The following is a 22,610-nucleotide window of genomic DNA, read 5'->3' on the forward strand; positions in this document are numbered from 1 at the left end:
GTGATTTTTTTTATATAGTTACACTTAATAATTTATGACATTTTAATTTGTGTTTTCTTCTTACTATTCTTTCTTTTTGGTTCATTTAAGTTTCTCTGTTATCTTTGGGTGGGAATTTTCCCCTTTTATTTTCTTTTTGATACTTCAGTTCTTTAGAGTACACATATCTAGCTCTTGCTTATAAAAGCACTGTCTAGGGTTTTTTAGTTTTCTGGTCTTGTTTCTAGCGACAGGGTTCTTGGGATGCTTTACTCACTGACCTGTACCTACCTTATCATTGTTGCTTGTTGCTTTAAATTCTACCTTTTCTTGAACACTCAAAAATAACTTTACTGGCATATTTTATTAAAATATTCAGGCTCTTGTGTACTTCTCCTCTCGCCGGTTCCATAGTGAGGATATGAGAGGGGTGAACTCCCTTACTCCTCATTTTAAGTCTAAAAATGCCCCCTTTTTTTTTGCTCTCCTCCTTTCACGAAAAGCTTGGCTGGATAAAAAACTTTTGTTTGTCCCTCAGCACTTTGAAAGTGCCTCTCCATTTCTTTTCGGACCTATTTGTTGCTGATGAGAAGTCAGCAGTGAGTCTGGTGGAAGACCGTTTTTCCCTGGACGTTCTGCAGCTCTCTCTCCCTGTGTGGGGTGGTCTGTTTAATCCTTCAGTGTTCCTTAATCCCAGGACAGCCCCAGCAGTTTCCTCTCCAGTTGTTGCCTCTGGGACCTTCTCTTCCTATGGAACTCCTAGCGGCTGAACATTGAATGGATCGACCACGTGATTTGCTGTTCCAACCAGGACACTCTTTTCAGATACAGCGTCAGGACGGGCCTAGCCCACCACTGCCCTGGGCACACTGGACTTGCGGTCATCTCAGATGTCCGGGCCTGCCTCCCTGCCTCCAGACTGCTCTGTCACATGTTGCCTTTCTGGGCTTCCTTACGGGCGAGTAGCTCTGCCTCTCGTATAAGGTGGTTTTACCTGTTGCATCTCAAATAGTTCAGGCACTACGTTCCTGGTCCTCCAGGCATCGCATCCTTTCTGCCTTTTCAGTCTATCCGCTCTTGACTGTTTTCTGAAGGAGAGCCTTCCTGTGCATCCCTGAACGTTCTCATTATAGTTACTGTAGAGCGTGGCGCACTTCTCTACCTTGAATTTTAACTGGAGTGAGTTTCCGGTTCAGTTACCGATTTCTTTAGTTCTCTTTCTTACTGTCAGACCGAGTCATGCTTATTGGGATTTTACTGGGTTCTCTCTGAACCAGAGTTTTTCGTTTGTTTGTTTGTTTGTTTTTGAGTGTTTGTCTCTCTTTCCCTCTCTCCCCATGTACGAGTTTCACTTTTGCCTCCAGATGACCGCGGGAACCTTGAATACGGAACCAGGTCCTATCGTTTCCGAGTTACCGCCCCCTGAAGAGGCGGTGGGAGGTGGCGGGTCAGCCCGGGGGTGCATGCAGGGGCCCGCGTGGTCGCTCCCCGGGGGGCCGAGGCGTTGCTGCTGTCACCCGGGCCCGCGTGGTCGCTCCCCGGGGGGGGGGGGGCTGAGGCGTTGCTGCTGTCACCCGGGCCCGCGTGGTTGCTCCCCGGGGGGGCCGAGGCGTTGCTGCTGTCACCCGGGCCCGCGTGGTTGCTCCCCGGGGGGGCCGAGGCGTTGCTGCTGTCACCCGGGCCCGCGTGGTCGCTCCCCGGGGGGGCTGAGGCATTGCTGCTGTCACCCGGGCCCGCGTGGTTGCTCCCCGGGGGGGCCGAGGCATTGCTGCTGTCACCCGGGCCCGCGTGGTCGCTCCCCGGGGGGCTGAGGCGTCGCTGCTGTCACCCGGGCCCGCGTCTCCTGGAAAACCCGAGTCTGCAGCGTATAGCCTGGGTCGTGTTTGTCACTGGAGGCGGAGGGTTTCAGTACTGACAGCGTCTCTTGCTGTGATGGTTGACATTTATTATATATAGTTTTGTCTGGGATGGGGACAGAGGTCAGGGCAGAGGGAGACAACCACACTCATCTGTAGCTCTGCTCTGTCCTTCATGACTCGCACCCAGGTGTCTGTATGTCTGTGCTTCTGTCTGAGTACAGGTGGTACTGGTTAAAAAGGAAGAGTTTGGAAAGCTTTGACCAAAAACCTCCTGTTTAATCTTGCAGAATAGCCTGCGTAAACAGGTATATGGAGGTATCCGCTTTTTGTTGATGATCTTGTCCCAAGAATGCTTTTAGTCAACATTATTAAATGGGTATCAATCACTAAGAGAGAACAAAGTTAAAATACTAGAAAATGTATATGAGACTTAATATTTTTACTTCTAAGAACTTAAATCACTGTGTTTTCTTAGTGCTCTGAAATTTTTGGTTTCATTGTAAGTAACATTCTCTTCATACAGCTCAGTATTTTGAAAATGGTCTTTATTTTTTACAACTAAGTGTTGTAGCATAGCAAGCTATTTATGAAATTATAGGTCAAGGTTTATCAGCTCAGTGTCCACCTTCTTACAGCCTATATGGACGAAAGCGGTCAGAAGATGTTATTTCCTTCATAAAAACGGAAGTCCACCTGGCGATTCCTAATGTGGTAAGTATCACCAAACAGTCAAATTAACACAATGACATTTTGGTAATGTATTTGAGAAGTGAACTTTCATTTATGGTAACCTCTTGGTACTATGAATTTTTTTTTTTTGTATTTTTCCGAAGTTAGAAGCGGGGAGGCAGTCAGACAGACTCCCACATGCACCCAACCGTGATCCACCCAGCATGCCCACCAGGGGGCGATGTGCTGCCCATCTGGGGCATTGCTCCATTGCAGCCAGAGCCATTCTAGTGCCTGAGGCAGAGGCCATGGAGCCATCCTCAGTGCCCAGGCCAACTTTGCTCCAGTGAAGCCTTGGCTGTGGGAGGGGAAGAGAGAGACAGAAAGAAAGGAGAGGGTGGAGGGTGGAGAAGCAGATGGGCACTTTTCCTGTGTGCCCTGGCTGGGAATTGAACCTGGAACTTTCACATGCCAGGCCGACACTCTACCACTGAGCCAACCAGTCAGGGCCAGTCCTGTGTAATTTTTTACTTCACTTCAGTCTTTAACAAAAATCAAAAGATTATCATTTGTATCTATTATAAAAAACTGCCCTGCATAGCCTATGGTGTACTGAAGGTTGGTGTGTCTGTTCAGCTCCCTATCCATTAGCAAATATTCTAAAAATCTTGCCTTTTCTTACTTCAGGCATTAAATTATCTAAGACCATCTCAGAAGTACAAATTCATACCCTGTACACATGAGTGTGAGGCAATTCACTAAGAATGGCAGAATAGGAAGGAAGGAAGGGAGGAAGGGAGGGAAGGAAAGAAGGAGGGAACCCCAGGCATGGAACCCTGGGGCTTGCTCGTGGATCCTATCTCTACCACCACCACAGCTGCACATTGGCATCTTGAACCCAAAGCTACAAAGATACCCGAAGCCACACAGGATGACTGAGGTGCATTCTGCGAGGGGCCATGGGATTAGGCCAGGCGGGACAACCTAGGGTTTGCCTAACACCACTTCTGCACGGCCGGGCCTCCGGGAAGACAGCTGCCTGGCTTATTTGGCACAGCTCAGAGAACTGCGGTCAGACTCTTGGCAGTGTGGAGTCTTCAGTTATTTTACTTCGTGGACATCCAGCACATGGTCCACACTTGGCTGCATCCAGCCACCCTCACAGGGAGAGGGTGACTGGTCCTGTGTTTGTCCTTCTTGCTTACAAGAATTGGTAGAATAGGAGAATTTCAAGCAGAGAAAGTGTGCATGCAGTCCGCACCCCCCTCCCACTGCTCTGCTGAAGGCAGCCTCTTCCTGGGCCTGCTGAGGCTTTCCCCACTCCGGGTGTGGAGAGTCGGAGGGATGGGGCGGGGTGTGTGTGTGTGTGTGTGTGTGTGTGTGTGTGTGGTGAGAGTCAGAGGGATGGGGCTGGGGGGTGTGTGTAGTGAGAGTCAGAGGGACAGGCAGGGGGTGGGGGTGGTGAGAGTCAGAGGGACAGGCAGGGTGGGGCTGGGGGTGGTGAGAGTCAGAGGGACCAGCTGTACGTACCAGCAGAACCAGAAACGCGTTTCTTTTTTCCACAGGTCATGGTTCCGAGTTTGGATGACATTCAGCAAGCCGTTAACCGTATGATCCAGTTAACCCTGGAGGTCAGCAGAGGAGTGGCTCACTGGGGACAGCAGAGCCGTCACATCAAGCCCCTCATTACCAGTTCCAGCCGCACCACTACTGACCAGGCCCATCCGAGCACAGCAAAATCGTTGAAGAAGGAAGAAAGTAAGAGTGTTAGACCAGATCTCAGATCAATCGAAGCTTAGATTAATTACGATTTATAAGTGCTCTCTCTGATCTTCCTGAGTATGACAGCATGTAGATATTTTTAAAGTCATTTTTATATATTTATTAGTTAAGTTTTGTATTTAAAAAAACTAGCATTCTCCATCTTCTATCTTAAACATAACATGCAGATATTTCTTTTCAGATTTTGTCATGGGTGAGTAAGGATTTTTATCGCAGTTCTGTCATGATTTTAGATTCAAAGTGAGAAATGAAAGCAAGAGCATTGTAGTTGGTCTCACAGACTTAGTTTGCTAGAGAGGGAGGTATGAGAGGGAGGAGTGGAAAAGTAGACGGGCACTTCTCCTGTGTGCCTTGACCGGGAATCGAACCTAGGCCATCCGCATGCTCAGCTGATGCTCTGCCACTGAGAAAACCAGCCAGGGTGGATATAAGATTTATATACAGAAATAAACTTTATTTCCAAATATTAGCAATGAACAATCTGAAAATGAAATTAAAAGAATTTTATACACAGTAATATCCTAAAGCAGTGGTCCCCAACCCCTGGGCAACGAACCGGTACCGGTCCGTGGGCCATTTGGTACCAGTTCGCAGAGAAAGAATAAATAACTTACATTATTTCCATTTTATTTATATTTAAGTCTGAACAATGTTTTATTTTTAAAAAGTGACCAGATTCCCTCTGTTACATCCGTCTAAAACTCACTCTTGACGCTTATCTCGGTCACATGATACATTTATCCGTCCCACCCTAAAGGCCGGTCCGTGAAAAATTTTCTGACATTAAACTGGTCCGTGGCCCAAAAAAGGTTGGGGACCACTGTCCTAAAGAGTAAAATAAATTTAACGGAAGAAGTGTAAGGTCTATACCAGGGGTCAGGAACCTTTTTGGCTGAGAGAGCCATGAACGCCACATATTTTAAAATGTAATGCCATGAGAACCTTACAACGACCCATGTATGTTACACATCATCCAATAAAAATTTGGTGTTGTCCCGGAGGACAGCTGTGATTGGCTCCAGACACCCACAACCATGAACATGAGCGGTAGGAAATGAATGGATTGTAATACATGAGAATGTTTTACATTTTTAACGTTATTATTTCTTTTATTAAAGATTTGTCTGTGAGCCAGATGCAGCCATCAAAAGAGCCACATCTGGCTCGTGAGCCGTAGGTTCCCAGCCCCTGGTCTATACCATGGAAATCACAAGACATTGCCGAAAGATACACCATGGAGAGATCCACCATGTTCATGGATTAGAAGACTCAGTATTGTTGAGATGGCATGTCTCCCCACATTGATCTATAGGTTTAATGAAATCTCTATCAAAATCCAAGAAGGCCATTTTGTATAAATTGGCAAGTTGATCGTAAAATTTGTATAGGGAAGAGGATGGTGGGCACACAGTGCCGTATACACATCATGCATCATAGAATTGTACATGTGAAACCTAAATGATCCTTTTAACTAATGTCACCCCAATAAATTTAATTAAAAAACAAAGAACATAGAATAGCCAAAACAATTTTGAAGAAAAAGAATTAAGCTGGAGGACTTGCACTGTGTGATTTTGAAACTTGCCATAAAGCTAGAGTAATCAAACCAATGGGGTCCTGACCTATGAATAGATAAAGAGGTCACTGGGACAGAATAGAGAATCCAAGAATAAGCTCTCAGTGTCACTTGACTCTGCAAAGATACCAAGTCAGATTAATGGGGTAATGGAGACTCTTTTCATCCAATGGTGCAGTTATACGTATGCAAAAAAAAAAGAAAAAGAAAAAGAAGTTGGACTCTTACCTCATCTCATACATGAAATTAATTGAAAGTGGATTATAGAAGAACTAAAACTACAAAATGTAGAACAGAATATCAGAGAAACTTTTCGTGATTTGGGGTTACACAAAGATTTTTTTATGGATCAGTAAAAACGTGATCCATAAAAGGAAAAAAAATTGGTAATTTGAACTTCAAATGAAAAGTCTTTGCTCTGCAGCTTGCCCAGGCAGTGGCGCAGTGGATAGAGTGTTGGCCTGGGATGCTGAGGACCCAGGTTCTAAACCCCAAGGTCACACTAGCTTGAGCACGGGCTCATCCGGCTTGAGCACAGGCACACTAGATTGAGCACAGGGTTGCAGGCTTGAACATGGGATCATAGACATGACCCCATGGTCGCTGGCTTGAGCTCAAGGTCAATGGCTTGAAGCCCAAGGTTGCTGGCTTGAGCCCAAGGTCTCTGGCATATGAAAAAAAGCAATCAATGAACAATTAAGGTTCCACAATGAAAAATTCATGTTTCTCATCTCTCTCCCTTCCTGTCTGTCTGTCCCTGTCTCTCTCTTTCTCATTTTCATTCTTTTCTCTCTCACTAAAAAAAAAACACAAAAAAAATCTTTACTCTTGAAAAGACACCATTAGGAAAATTAAAAAGACAAGCTACAGATGGGGAGAACATGTTTGCAAATCATACATCTGATAAAGTACTTGTATCAGAATATAAAAAGAACTCTTACAACTGAATAACAAAATACTTCCCCCCTCCCAAATGGACAAAATATTTGACAATTCAACAGAGAAGATATACGAATGGCTAATAAACACATGAAGAGATGCTCAGATTCCTTAGTTATTAGGAAATTGCGAATTTCATAAACTATGATGAGATACCACTACATACCAGTTAGAATGGCTAAACTAATTAAAAATAAAGATAAGTGACCGTACCATTGTTGTCAATGAACTTGGAACTGTGGTGGATGGCTGATGGGAATGTGAAAAGGCACAGCCAGTTTGGAACCGATCAGGCACTTACTTAAAAAGTTAAACACGATTCATACCCTTTGGCTCAGCAATTTCACACCTAGGAATTTAAGAGAAATGAAATCGTTATGCCCATGTAAATAAAGACTTGTCTGTGAATGTGCATAGCTAGCTGCATTATTTGTAACAGCCCCAAAATTCTAGCGACGTAGACTTCCAAAGATCGGGCGAAATGTGGTATATTGACCCCGCGGACTACTTCTCTGTAACAAAAGGGATGGAATTGCCCTGGCATGTGACATTAGTTAATCAACTTAAGCCAATTTCTTGTCATTTTCTTTTGCTTTAATTTTGATTAAATGTAAGACAAAAGAGAAAATGAGTGACTGGCCCAAGAGCGCTGACGGAGACCTCAGCCTCAGCTAATTGCTGCCGGGAAGCGTGTGCGCCCTGCGCTACCAGGTTACATCATTCGAGAGAGAAGGTGAAATCTGGAATTTTGCATGAAATCCCATGATTTTTTATTATTAGCCACAGTTTTGAAAAGTAAGGCACTGTTTGGGCTAAACAACAGTATCTGTGTAGTCTCCGATGGGGAACACTTGAGGGTTTCCATCCAGGCTGTGACATGATCAGATTTTGGCAAGAGGTGTTGACAGTGGAAGTCAACACCGATCGGTTGATCTCTGCATACCAGGTGCTGAGCTGAAGATGAGCACATGTTGTCTCATTTCATTCTCACAAGGATCCCCGTGAAGATTAATACCCTGAGGTAATGTGGGTAATAAATTCAGTACCTCCCCTTTAACCACCGTGCTGTTTTGGAAGGTAGCAACTTCAACTCTTTTGACCTTACCTTGGAGGACTTAAAAAAAAAAGTTTTTGGATTTTAATTAGTGTCTTTCAGTTCTCCCCTCTGAATAACATAGTTTTTTCCACATTAAAGAACTTTAGCCCTCAAAATAGTTTAATAAGACACAATAGTTTGCTAATAACAAGTGAAGATAGCAAGAGAACAGCTCTTAATTGCTTAGGTGGAGAGTCTTTTAAAAATACAGCTTGAGAAGTCTGGAAGGATTGAAATTGATATAATTTTTAAAGCTGACTGTAGACATTATCTATATTTAGAAACATCTGTTTTCAGGGTCTTTTGAAGAAATAATTCCCGCAAGGAAGCTGAAGAATTTTTACCCAGGGGTGGCGGAGCACAAGGACATCTCCAAGCTGGTGCTCCTCCTGTCCTCGTCTGTGAACTCCCTGAGGAAGGTGGCGCACGAGGCCCTGCAGGACTTTCAGAAGTACAAGACGCTCTGGACAGAGGACCGGGACGTGAAAGTGAAGGTGGTTTCCTCTGCGCGGGGTGCAGTCTGGGTTGGAGTTGTTCATAGCTGATGCGTGTGGGAGCTCCGCAGAGAGATCAGTGATCACGGCAGGGACTCGGGAGCAGAGGTGAAGAACTCAGCAATGCCCTGCACCTAACATGACGTGTCGCATGTAATTCTCGCATTGACCCTGAGGCAACAGATGGTGATGTGGCTCCGGCAGATTGCGTTCGGTTTGCTTAAACAATTGAGGACCAGTTATGTTCCAGCTGCTCCGGAGGCCAGGGTCCGGGGTGTGGCACACTTACATAGGCCCAGACGTGGTTAGGTTGGAGACTCAAGGAAACTTGAGGACTCTGAACAGCCATGCCTGTGCCTTTGTGGAATTCCCTCACGTGGCCCCTTTCCCAGTACTGACAGTTAGCTCAGCCTCTCCTCACCCAGCCACTGGCCTCATGGCACCTACAAGTGGAGAAGTGCAATGAGCAGATGCGATTATCTAATGTAACTGTGGTAGGTGTAAGAGTTATACTATCAAGCGCTGAAGAAAACATTGATCGTTTCCATATTGCAGGAGTTTTTGGCCAACAACCCCTCTCTGACTGAAATCAGATCGGAAATTCTGCACTATGCTACTTTTGAACAGGAGATTGACGAGTTGAAGCCTGTTATTGTTGTAGGACCCCTTGAGTTGCATACAGGTATTTTTAAAACTATCTATTTTCACATGAAATGTTAACTTTATTCAGAAAGCAGTCACTAAGCTACCTTGGCACAATAATATAAATATGATATTGTATTTCTGGACCGCCAGAAACAAGTGAAGATAGCAAGAGAACAGCTCTTTTTTATAATATTATATATAAAAATACGTAACAGTTATATAACATGTTATGTATTTTTATATATAATATTATACCAAGGTGGCTGAGTACACTTAGTATACTGTGCAGTTCTCCGATTGGTACTCGAACAACTGAAAGTCCAGATGAAACTCTTGTTCGGGTTACCGTGCGGAGGGGTTGTGTACCTGAGGTAGGACCAAACAGTTTGGGGTCTCCTAAGAAGTGAATCCATTTAGTATTCGAGTATTACAGGATGATGAGACACCACTTAACATCTGAAATAAAAAGCCCAAGCTAACTTTATTTATTTATTTATTTATTTTTAAGTTTATTGATTTGGAGAGAGAGACATCGATTTTTTTTGTTCTTGTTTTGTTCCATTCACCCATGCATTCACTGGTTGATTCTTGTATGTGTCCTGACTGGGGATCGAACCTGCAATCTTGGCTCACTGGAACAATGCTCTAACCAACGGAGCAGCCTGGCCAGGGCCCAGACTGACTTTATTGCTTACTGTAGAGAGGGAGAGTTATGCTGGTCAGGCACGGTGCTCCCAGCAGAGCAGACTGCAGGCCTCATATTATGGGCCTGAATAGGTTAACATCATCTGTAGAAGGATGCTTGCTCAGGTGAAACTGTTGTTGATTGGTTGACACTCAGAAGCGGGTTTATTGAGTACATTCCTCCTGATTGGTTGACATTCAGAAGAAAGGGGTTAACGCTGGCTTGCAAAAGTATGTGAACTAAGGAGAAATGGATTATGGTTTGGTTTTAAAACTGGTTGTCATGGCTACGTGTTGTCATGGTTGCAGAAGTACAATCAGTCTTATCTTAATTTTGTAAGATTTTTATTCTCAGAAGATATTTGAGTGACCTATTTTACATCAACTATCTACCTTATGTAGATTCTCAGGTCTGTGCTCAAGGAATCAGTATAATTGGCTCTGAAATTTGACTGCCAAGGTTACTATCCTTGTCTGCTGGTGCTAGACAGTGCCTAGCTCATGAACCCCTTTATATGACACTTAGCATAATAGTTAATGTTCCACAAATATTATATACTATTATATCCATCAAGAGGGATTTGATTTGGAGAAGAATCACAAATACTCGAGGGGATTATTTAGCTAGAAACAGAAACTATATGTCAGGGGCAGTAACTGCAAGAACTTTGGTAGTGTTTTGGAAACCGTACATTACCTGTTACTTTGATGTTCTGTTTGTTTCCTCACAGGGGTTAGCCCTGTGATTCTTAACACGAAAATTAATTGTTGCACAGTGTTCTGATTGGCCAGGTACTTGCTCTTAGGGAGAGAAAACTGAAAAATGGAGTTGGTGACAATAACTCTAAAGAAAGGGGAAGGTGGGCTGAATGGGTCCCTGGGGCCCAAGGAGACGGAGTGGAGGCCCAGGAGGGGTGGACCTCACAGCCTCGGACAGCACACTGGCTGTGTGTCTCCTCTCCGGCCCTGCCCTCCTCGCTCCCCAGCCCTCTCCGGGTAACTGCTGGAGGCTGAGAGGGGAGCAGTCATGGTCCGTGCTTGGCAGGGCTGGGGAGCTTAGGGGTACCAAGAGGAGACAGGAGGGACGGGTAAGGATCGATACGGCACAGTTGACTATTTTCTGTTTTCCAGGAACAGAACCCTATTTGAGTTATGTTGAGGGGAAAATAGGTATATCCCAGAAGTCCAAGATGCAACTGGCCTTTAGATAAGGACCAGAGCCGGGGACGCTATAAGAAGCTGACAAGTCCTTTCTCTCTGACTGACTCATTTCTTCTTCCTTCTGTGCGTGACTTTTTCCTGCTTCCCTGCTGAGAGGGCTCCCCCTTAAGTCTTATTCTAAAACTCTCAAGAATGGATTCTGATTAGTACACGGAAGGTCGAGATTGACGGGAACAGTCAGCCAGGGCCAGGGTCAGGGTCAGCTTATACATCTTCTCTAAGCACGTGGACGAGGTGGGAAGTGGAATAACAGAAAAAACGGGTAGATTTGGTAGACAAAAGATACATTATACTGTACTGTCTGGGGTTGCCTAGAAGAAAATGGGGCGGTGAGTGAGAGCTGCTAATGGGATGGCCAGAAAGGGAGTGAGGCTCACATTGGACAGTGGGAGTGATTTCTGAAAATCTTCTCCATCAACTTCCATGTCCGCATGCACAGCTTAACATACTCCATGGGGAGAAGAATTCAGTCTTCAAGCTCTAGTAACCTTACAGCACATTTAATTCAGACTAACTGCTTTTCATGTGTTCCATAGCCACATGTGGCTAGTGACTGCCCCACGGTTCAGGGCCGTTACAGATGCTCAGAGGCCACACAAAATGAATCATCTCAGAATGTCAGTTGTATTCTACTTTGATCTTTTCCTGTCTTCTCCAGGGCCAATGAAACTGGCCTTATCCATTGAGGCTAAGGCATGGAAGATGCTGCTCTGCCGATACCTGAATGAAGAATACAAAAGGAAAATGTCAGACATGATAGCGTTTATTAACGAGTACTTGAAAAAGCTGTCTAGACCTATCCGCGATTTAGATGACGTCAGGTTTGCAATGGAAGCCTTGTCTTGTATCCGTGACAATGAAATTCAGATGGACATGACTTTGGGACCAATTGAAGTAAGAAATGATAGCTCTTTCATTCTTGAAATGTTATTATTATTATTTAAAAAAAAACATTAAAAAAATTGATTCTGTTAACATATTTATTTTCTGGCCCAGTCTACCTATTTCTCCATTCTGATGTTGGTATCTTTGGAGTATTTAGGCAAATACCAACACTGAACGGTGTACAAAGGAATGTGGATATGTTAGTAATACTATACTTGTCTAGACAGTGTTCATTTTTTTTTTACCGGCACCAACATTTTACTGAAGGGCAGGGTTCCATTCTCGCATAGTCCTAACGTGATAGGCAAGTTCCCCAAATGTGTTGTCTTTTCTTAGAAACCAGTTACCGGTGTCATTTATGGCCAGTGGCACAGACACCCTGGGCAGCACGGTGGCAGTGGTCCACTTGGGCTTAATAGTAAACTGGTAAGAAACTGAAATCAGCAGATGGTTTCAGGGAGGACTACTATATTCACTTTCTGTTGCTGGTTTAACAAATTACCGTAAACTAAATGGCCTAAAACAACATGAGTTGACTGTCTCCCGTTCTCGCGATGGGCAGTGTGGAATGGCTCAGAGAGGCTACCGGCAGGAGGTCAGCAGGCCGTGCTTCTTCTGGAGGCTCCGGGAAGAAGCCGTTGCTGCTTGCTCCAGCCTCTGGCGGCTGGCTGCAGTCCTGGCGCATGCCCCGTCCAGCGGTGGCCTCTCTCCTGCCCTGCTTCTGTCCTCACGGCTTCTCTGACCCCTGCTCTCCTGCGTCCACTTGCCCTGGTGTGGACCTTTGTGACTGCATCGCGCCCGCCCAGTTCCCCGGGGGAGTCTCCCAGCAGGATTACTTTCTTTCACGTAATCGCACCTGTAGAGAAGAAGCCCGTCTGGCCGTGTCAGGTGACCGGTGTCAGTGAGACTCCAGAGGGCTCCTTCTCAGGTCTAATACTGGAGACAAGTCCCCTGAGATGGGCGGTTTGCTAAAGACATAGGGATGTTTTTCTACAGGCACCTAAGTCATCTGAGGGTGGCTTCCCTTGTGCTGTCTCTGAGCTGCACCCTCTCTCCACAGGAAGCCTACGCCATTTTAAACAGATTCGAGGTTGAAGTTACCAAAGAGGAATCAGAAGCAGTGGATACCTTGAGATATTCTTTCAACAAACTGCAGAGCAAGGCGGTAAGTGCAGACTTGACACTCATTTTGTATCTATAAATTCTTATTTAACTCTTTTTTTTTTGTGACAGAGACAGAGTCAGAGAGAGGGACAGATAGGGACAGACAGACAGGAAGGGAGACAGATGAGAAGCATCAGTTCCTCGTTGCGGCACCTTAGTTGTTCATTGATTGCTTTCTCATATGTGCCTGGACTGGGGGGCTACAGCAGACTGAGTGACCCATTGCTCAAGCCAGTGACCTTGGGCTCAAGCTGGTGATCTGTGCTCAAACCAGATGGGCCCATGCTCAAGCTGGCGACCTTGGGGTCTTTTTTTTTTCTTTTCTTTTCTGAAGCTGGAAACAGGAGAGATAGTCAGACAGACTCCCGCATGTGCCCGACCGGGATCCACCCGGCACGCCCACCAGGGGCGACGCTCTGCCCACCAGGAGGCAACGCTCCGCCCCTGCAGGGCGTCGCTCTGCTGCGACCAGAGCCACTCTAGCGCCTGGGGCAGAGGCCAAGGAGCCATCCCCAGCGCCCGGGCCATCTTTGCTCCAATGGAGCCTCGGCTGCGGGAGGGGAAGAGAGAGACAGAGAGGAAGGAGGGGGTGGGGGTGGAGAAGCAAATGGGCGCTTCTCCTATGTGCCCTGGCCAGGAATCGAACCCAGGTCCCCCGCACGCCAGGCCGACACTCCACCGCTGAGCCAACCGGCCAGGGCCGACCTTGGGGTCTTGAACCTGGGTCCTCCGTGTCCCAGTTCGACGCTCTATCCACTGTGCCACTGCCTGGTCAGGCTCTTATTTAACTCTTAAGTCAGTATTTCCAAAAAAAATACATTTCACACTTTTTAAAAGCTAAATATATGTTATTTTAATAGCTTTATGAGGCCCTGGCCAGTTTTCTCAGTGGTTAGAGTGTCAGCCAGGCATATGGATGTCCCAGGTTCGATCCCCGGTCAGGGCACACAACGGAAGCGACCATCTGCTTCTCCACCCCTCTCCTTTCTCTCTCTCTTCCCCTCTCACAGCCAGTGGCTCTATTGGTTCGAGCCTCATCCCAGGCGCTGAGGATAGCTGGTTTGATTAGTGTATCTGCCCCAGATGGGGGTTGCCGGGTGGATCCCCGTCAGGGCACATGCGGGAGTCTGTCTCTCTATGTCCTCTCCTCTCACTTCAAAAAAAAAAAAAAAGCTTTATTGAGATATAATCCACATACCATAAAATTTACCATTTCAAAGTATACAACTCAGTGATTTTTTACTGTATCCAGGGAGTGGTACAAACACCATCACTTGTATATGTTCGAACATTTATATCCTCAAAGGAATGAATCCCTAACGCCATTAGCTGTTACTCTTTATTTTCTCACGACAGCCTCTGGCAGCCACCACTCTGCTTCCGGTCTCCGTGGATTTGCCCTTTCTGGATGGATGGTCTGGAGAGCCATCCTTGTGACTGACTTCTTTCCCTTACCATGTAGTGCTTTCAAGGTTTATCTGTGTTGTCTGTGTGCCAGGACTTGGTTTTCCTAATGGCTGACGATGTTGAGCATCTTTTCATGTACTTACTGGTCATTTGGATATCTTCTTTGGAGAAATGTGTATTTAAACCACTTGCTTGTTTCTAAAATTTGGCTTATGTGTTTCTTTATTTTTGAGTTGTAAGAGTTCTTAAATATTTTGGATATAAGTCTTTATTTAAAAAGATTTTATTTATTGATTTTTAGAGAGGAGAGAGAGAGAGAAGGGGGGAGGAGCGGGACGTATCAACTCGTAGTTGCTTCTCGTACGTGCCTTGGCCAGGCAAGTCTGGGGTTTTGAACTGGTGACCTTAGCATTTCAGGTCAGCACTTAATCCACTGCGCTACCACGGGCCAGGCTGGGAATAAGTCCTTTATCAGAGAATTTGCAAATGCTTTCTCTCATTCTGTGAGTTGTCTTTTCACTTTCTTGATGGTGTCTCTTGAAGTAAAAGTTTTTAATTTTGATGAAGTCCAATTTGTCTAATTTTTATATATTTTTTGCTTGTGTTTTTGGTATCATATCTAGGAAACCATTGCCTGATCCAGGGTCACAAAGTTTTACTACTATGTTTTCTTAAGAGAATTTTATAATTTTAGTTCTTACATTCAGGTGTTTAATACATTGTGAGGGAACTTGTTGTATGTGTTGTGAGTTCTGAGTCCAGCTTCATGCAGAAGCCTGTAGATACCTGGTTGTCTCAGTGCCATTTATTGAAAAGACTGTCCTTTCACCAGCGAGTTGTCGTGGCACCGTGCTGACAGTCAGTCCACCACAAGTGGAAGGGTTTTATTTCTGGACTCTCAGCTCCATTCTGCTGATCTCGATGTCTACTCCTGTGCCAGTGCTAGATTGTCTTGATTATTACAGATTTGTACTAAGATTTTTTTTAAAAATTATGGTAAAATACACATTACTTAAAATTTACCGTTCCAACCACTTTTGAGTGTATATACTAGTTCAGTAGTGGTAAGTACTATGTTTTTCCCTCCAAAAGACATACCTTTTCCCCCTCAAAAGTGGAGGGGAAAATGGCCGTGCGTCTTATGGAGCAAAAAATACGGTATTTTATTAAATATTTTAACACACCATTTGGTTCAGAATATATATTTTTTTATTTTCCTTTTTAAAACACTAGGTGTGTCTTACAGTCAGGTGCGTTTTACGGAGTGAAAAATACGGTATATTCACATTGTTGTGCAGTCAAACTCCAGAACTTTTTTATCATGTAAAACTATAACTCTATACCTATTAACCAACAACTCCCCATTCTCCCTTCCCTCGGCCCCTATCATTCTGCTTTCTCTTTCTGTGCACTTGACTGCTTCAGGTGCCTTATAAAGTGGAATCATGCAATAGTTGTCTTTTTGTGACTGGCTTATTTCAGTTAGTATAAGGTCTTCAAGGTTCATCCATGTTGTAGCATGTGTCAGAATTTCATTCCTTGTCCAGTCTGAAGAATATTCCATATATATATATATCACATTTTATTTATTCATCTTCCATCAGGAGCACTTGGGGTCCTTCCACCTTTAGGCTGTTGTGAATAATATTGCTATGAACATGGATGTATGTATCTCTTTGAGACCCTGCTTTCAGTTCTTTGGATATCTACCCAGGAATAGAATTCAGGATCATATAGCAGTTCTATTTTTAATTTTTTAAGGACTGCCATACTGTTTTCCATAGCAGCCGCCCCATTTTACATCCCTGCCAACAGGGTACAGGGCTCCCGTTTCTCCCCATCCTTGCCACACCTGCCATCTTCTGTTTCCTTGGCAGTAAGCATCCTAGTGAGGGAGGTGGTCTCTAGTTGTGGTTTTGATTTGTATTTCTCTAATGATACACGATGTTGAGCATCTATTCATATACTTATTGACCATTTGTGTATCACCTTTGGGGGAGAAATGTCTATTAAAGTTCTTTGCCTATTTTTTAATTGGGTTGTTTGTTTCTTTGTCTTTGAGTGGTAGGAGTTTTTTATACAATAAATTCTGGATGTTAACTTCTTCTCAGCTGCATGATTTGCGATTATTTTCTCCCATTCTGTAGGTTGCCTGTTTACTCTGTTGATTATGTTTTTATAGTCCTTTTTATTTCTGTAAGGTAGGTGGTGATATCCCAACTCTCATTCCTAATTTTAGTAATTTGAGTCTTTTCTCCTTTAGTCTTGGTTAGTCTAGGTAAAGGTTTATCACTTTTGTTGATATTTTCAAAGACAAAACTTGAGATTTATTGATTTTCTCTACTGTGTTTCTATTCTCTATATCATTTATTTGTACTCTTTATTATTATTTTTTCCTTCTGCTTGTATGGTTTTAGCTTTTTCTTCTTTGCCTAGTTTGTTAAGGTGAATGGTTAGTTACTGATTTGACATCTTTTTTTTTTTTTTTTTAAATTATTTTATTTTATTTATTCATTTTAGAGAGGAGAGAGAGGGAGAGAGAGAGAGAGAGAGAGAGAGAGAGAGAGAGAGAGGAGAGAGGAGAGAGAGACAGGGGGGAGGAGCAGGAAGCATCAACTCCCATATGTGCCTTGACCGGGCGAGCCCAGGGTTTCGAACCGGCGACCTCAGCATTTCCAGGTCGACGCTTTATCCACTGCGTCACCACAGGTCAGGCTTGACATCTTTTTTTTAATGTATGCATTTGTAGGTATATATTTCTCTCTAAGCATTTTTGAAGTAAGTAAATATTTACACACTACAGATTAAAAATGAACTCCAAGGGAGGGTCCAGAGCCTTTAATTATACCAAAAATGTTTATTGACTATAAACTAAACTAACTGGCTTAAAATTTCTTGTTTACGGGAAGATCTGTCACTGAGATGGAAGCAAGGCGAGTGGCGCGGATGCAGAGCTGAAATTGGGGTCGTGACTTGTGACGCCATCTCTGCCTTCAGCCAGCTGGGGGATCAGGCGCAAGTTAATAACCTTTATTGTTCGATTTCTTCATGTGATCATGTAGGAGTATTTTAGGATTTTTTTATATATATGTTTATGAGGCTCTCTTGAGGCAATAATATATATAAAATATTTTTATATATGCATGTTTATTTCAGTTTATGTTAGATACTGACCAATTGCTTGTTTTGAAAAGATGCTGGTTAGTCAGGAGAGTGACTCTTAGGAAGGAAATGGGGCCTACTCCATGGAGAAGGTGAAGTCTGACTTTCTCCTGCTCAGTGGGAAACACTCACGTGAATTGTTCTTCTGTCTCAGGAACTGTTAGCGTTAAGCCCACTGACCCATCCTTTCGTAGAGACAGACCGTTCCACATGGCAATCCTGGTGAGCCTGAGGGAGTCCAGTATATGTTCCAGCCAAGACAGGTGCTGTTCTTGAGAGTGGGCGAGAGCAGGGGCCTTGGAGCCCCGTTGCCAGATTTCGAATCTTGATGTTGCGTTGTACTGGTGCTGGGGCCTTGGGGAAATTACTTAGCTCCTCTGTGCCTCAGTTTTCTCACCTGTAAGATGGGTATACTATTAGCATTTACCCACACAGGGTTGTTGTAAGGATTACCTGCGATAGCGTGTCAAGAGCCTGGCCAATAAGGCGTGTATTAAGTGGTATTGTGATGGAAGGTTTTAGCAGACACTTTAAAGACTATTGTAAAGGGCATTTGCTATATATATATATATATATATATATATATATATATATATATATATATATATATATATATTTAACACCCAGAGTAATATCACTTTCTTTTAGGGAACAGCTTCGACCGCTGCAACTATGTGAACGTACTAGGGATCGCTAATTCCAAATCTTGGCCTGGCCCGGTCAGCACGTGACCCAGACTGGGCCTCGCGGAGTAACTGTCTCTCTGGCCACAGTAATGGCCTGAGACAGACCACCCAGGAGACTTTCCTGACTGCTGTTAGAGAAGATGTCTGTGCTTCGTGGGTCATGAACTAGAATGATTTGAATCTCCTGTTGGTACATTTAGGTTGTTTATTCCTGTGGGTTTTTTTTTTCCTTTTTATAAAAACATTGCAGTGATGTCTTTGTTCATACAAGACATCCGTGGAATAACAAACGTACTGGAAAAGAATTGTAGTTTCTGGTTAATGTGTCACTTTAACTCTCACATTGAGTGCTCTTTTTATTCCAGGTTTCTGTACAAGATGAACTAGTTCAAGTGCAGCCAGACTTTAAAAGTAATCTACTTGAGGCTGTGGAAGTTTTTCGCGAGGATGTAACGAACTTTGCGGAGGCCTATGAGACGGTAATTTAAGCATTTGCATGCTCTGTTAACGTGTTCACGGGTACGTATCTATGAAGGGACATGGTGAACCCTGAGAACTACACAGTGATTTGTACGTTGTATGTAACAGGCTATATTTACATATTCACAGCTATCAAAGAGGGAACAGCTACTCCTTCAAGCATGTTTTACAGAATAAGAAAGAAAATTTTACACTAACTAAAAGGAGCAACAACCTCCATATGGAAGGAGCCAAGGATCTAGTTTTGCCCTTTCTCAGGGCCAGAATTCTCATAGTTGAAAATGTAATACAGTTGTTGAAGTACTGTAGACGCTCTAATTAATACCAGGGTATTTACACAATTGATTTTTTTTTCATGAACTTTTAGAGAGCCAAAAGTATCACTGAAAATAAATAATAAATGTCATACTGGGTCAGTCCCACAAACTCTTCAACCTGCTGTAATGACTGATAGCGGTCGACCTCCCTGATGGTAAACTCAGACGTTGGACATATTCCCCTAAAATATTCTACTTTCTTATAGTGATCATAGCGGATCTGGATTCACAGGAGAGTTAAGCGCTCAGTGCTACTTGTGTAAAAGCTTTCTTTCTTACACATACTACATTTATATCCCTTGGCCAGATTAGTCAACATTGGACTGCCCGCTTACTCTACTGTACTGAGAACCTGGTCTATTATTTTGCTCCTACATACCGTTCATGACCGTGCGGACTCTGTGGGGTCCCTTCTGCAGCTCGTTTTCTGGCTCAGGCTAACAGAGATGGCCTACTGCTCCTTCCAAGTATTCACTCACCCACGTGCATCTATTCCCACGTGGGGTTGAGGAGTCAGCGAAGAGAGTCTCAGGACTCTTGTCAGTCATTCTAACACACGACCTCACTGGCATTACTTACTATCATAAACGAAGCGACACCCAGCGGTGGCGGTACAAACTTCGGAGAGGATGCAACTGTCACATATTTTATTACCGATGTCCAAGTCCTAGAAAATGAATAGAAGTTTGAGTGATGCAAATGTTCTGAAGTTGATTATGGTCGTGGTCACACACAACACAACTGCATTACACAAAAACCACTGAATTGTACATTTGAAATGAAGGATTGTATGCTATGTGAATTATATCTCAGTAAAACAAAAATAAGTGAAAACTTCATGTACAGGGAAAATTTAGACCATTTAAATGAAAAATAATGTTTATTTGTTTGAAAGAAAATAATCAATCCAGCAAATTAGTAAGTACATATGATTAGGAATTAAAATAGAGATCATATGATTTATTATAGGAAGGACCCATGGTTCCAAATATACCACCCCAGGAAGCGAGCAACAGGCTACAGATATTTCAGGTAAAACTACATTTTTGTTATTACACATTTGAAAATGTATTATTTTTAAACGCTATTTTAAGGAAAAAATTATGTTTTCCCTTATGATAGAAATGTTAGTGTTTGAAGTACATACAGATGTTAACTGTATTTTAATTGCCAAGTAATGTCATTGCTGCCTCCTCTTGCGCCCCTCCATGACCACTCCCACAGAATAACTCTCTGTCTAGCTAGAGCATGAGACCCGGAGTTTGAACTTCAGTGTATGCTTTCTTCTAGTTCCCAGCATCTCATTTGTATGTCAAGTGATAACAATGATAATAAAATGTATCTGAGAAGATTTTCAATGTCAGTGGTTTCTCTGTCTTCCCCCTGTATTCGTTAATTTCCTCCTTCCTATTCATCACTTTCCACTTCCCTGCTCCTTGGTCCTGTCTTGGGCCGTAGGTGTAATGCTCATTGGATCAGGCCATTTATTCTCCCCCGTTCTCTGCACTCAGAGTGCTGAGCGCATGTAGGGAAAACCACACCCTCGTTAGGATGAATGTTGGCCGGTTCGTGGATTCTGCTGGAAGCCAGATCCTCAGAGCATCGGGCAGTCCTGGGATGTGTCCCCGTCCTCGCTCCTGTTCTCTGCAGTGGCCGTACCATGTGTTCATGTTCTCTCTTGGTCCCCTATCCTCTCGGCATTCTTAGTTATTAAAATAATACTTATCGGAGGTTTACTGTGCGACTTGGTAGCTAGAGAGACGATTAAGAAGTAGATCTTACCTCTAAGCTGCTGAAACCTGTTGGGCAGACAGAGAGCTGGAGCAATGATCGCAACACTGTGTGACAAGCCCTGGTGTCCAGTCGTGAGAACTTGTGGTGTGGAAACTGACGTAAGGAGATCCCGACCCCAGTCGGAGCTGGTGGGGGCAGACAAAGAGGGCTTCTCAGAAGAGGAAGAGGAGGCATCCTCGTGGCATCCTGGAGGACTAATTAGAGTTAGCCAGGAGAAGAAGGAGGGAAAACCGGTTAGGCAGAATTGCGGCCCCCAAATGAGGAGATGAGCAGAGAGTCTCAGGGAAGTGTAAGCAGCACAGTGTGGGGTGCAGTGGGCAAAGATGGTGACGAGGGGCAGGGAGACAAGGGGGCTGCGGTCACTAACGGAAAGGCCCTGCAGGCTCTTACGAGGAGCTCTTAGCTCATCCCGAGGGTGGAGGACTCTGAGCAGGGGCTGAGATGGTCAGATCGGGATTTTTACAACAGTTGTGCTTTTAAACGATCTCTGTAGCCCTAGAGCATAGAGTGGTTCTGCGGGAGCATGGTCTGGCTGATGGCAGTTGCGGTAATACAAACAAGGAATCGTAAAAACCGGGCCGGGAAGTGGCACTTGGAATAAGGACAGCTGGATGGAGCGTGCGTTTGGTAAAACCCAGCTCGCAGCCCGGGCCGCCGGGGAAGCTCTGGGCCCCCAGCCGTGGCGGGGAGCTGAAGGTGGAGCCAGCGACAGGACAAGCGTGCGAGGCGCAGTTTTTGGATTTTTTCTCTTTTTCGGACAGATGATCTTGTCTCCAAATTTACAGAAGACATATGGGGTCTGTGATGTGCATTTCAGAGGGTGTCGCCCACTTCCTGTCCCCGGGGGCTCTTCACTCTCTCCCTCGTCTTTTCTTAGGTCGACCCTTTTTCTTCTTTACTTTCAACCTTCCCCTCTACTAAATCTTCTCAATCAGCCTCTTAAAAAAACTGTTTTTTTTTTTTTTTTGTTTGTTTGTTTTTTTTTTAAGTACAGTGACAATAATAATAAACATCTCTCTGTCCTGCACCTTCCTTGGGACCTCCTTTTTCTCTTTTGTTTCCCTGGCCCCGGCTTCTGCCTGCACGTCCACCCACGTGGCCCCCATGGGCTCCCACGAGGGGCTACAAAGTGGCTTTCCCGAAATCAGTGTCTTCCTCTTTACCAGGAATGCCCACGTTTTGCAGCAAATCTAGCCACGTGCAGGTTTTCTGTAGCGTCTACCTTAGTTTTGCCACATTCTGGTGGGTATTTCTGGATATCCCTTTACCTGTGTCAGAAGTTCCTGCATATCACATGGTAATTGGGTGTTTCACCCCAAGCAAATAAGCGGAGGAGTGGGGTCAGTCATCGTGTTCTTACTGCTTTACACGTGTGTTTCCTGGGCGCTCTGGGCTGGTTCCATGCAGCCTTTTGCTCAAAAGGGTTGATCAAGCTGGAAGGAATCTCTCCAGTTGCAGGTCCTCCTGAGAGAGGGAAGAGTAAGTACTTCAGGCTTTTCCTGTCGTCCGCAGCCGGGATTTCTCATGCAGTGTCTGACTTCCCAGGGTCTCCCTTGGGGTGAGTGTTTTTTTTTTTTTTTTTTTTTTTTTTCATTTTTCTGAAGCTGGAAACAGGGAGAGACAGTCAGACAGACTCCCGCATGCGCCCGACCGGGATCCACCCGGCACGCCCACCAGGGGCAACGCTCTGCCCACCAGGGGGCGATGCTCTGCCCATCCTGGGCGTCGCCATGTTGCGACCAGAGCCACTCTAGCGCCTGGGGCAGAGGCC

At 44.5% G+C, this 22,610-nt stretch overlaps 1 protein-coding gene across 1 annotated transcript in view; it reads left to right on the top strand.

Annotated features, from left to right (window-relative positions):
• DNAH8 (dynein axonemal heavy chain 8) overlaps window positions 1-22,610 on the top strand; it is a 297,942-nt gene that overhangs the window by 56,291 nt on the left and 219,041 nt on the right. Inside the window, exons 21-28 of the mRNA XM_066252925.1 lie at window positions 2,474-2,549; window positions 4,073-4,265; window positions 8,198-8,394; window positions 8,950-9,076; window positions 11,603-11,838; window positions 12,890-12,994; window positions 18,614-18,727; window positions 20,015-20,077. Of these exons, the coding sequence (XP_066109022.1) occupies window positions 2,474-2,549; window positions 4,073-4,265; window positions 8,198-8,394; window positions 8,950-9,076; window positions 11,603-11,838; window positions 12,890-12,994; window positions 18,614-18,727; window positions 20,015-20,077 (1,111 nt within the window). The remainder of the gene's footprint in view (window positions 1-2,473; window positions 2,550-4,072; window positions 4,266-8,197; window positions 8,395-8,949; window positions 9,077-11,602; window positions 11,839-12,889; window positions 12,995-18,613; window positions 18,728-20,014; window positions 20,078-22,610) is intronic.

The sequence above is a fragment of the Saccopteryx bilineata genome, chromosome 1 (assembly GCF_036850765.1).
Source record: "Saccopteryx bilineata isolate mSacBil1 chromosome 1, mSacBil1_pri_phased_curated, whole genome shotgun sequence".
NCBI lineage: Eukaryota > Metazoa > Chordata > Mammalia > Chiroptera > Emballonuridae > Saccopteryx > Saccopteryx bilineata.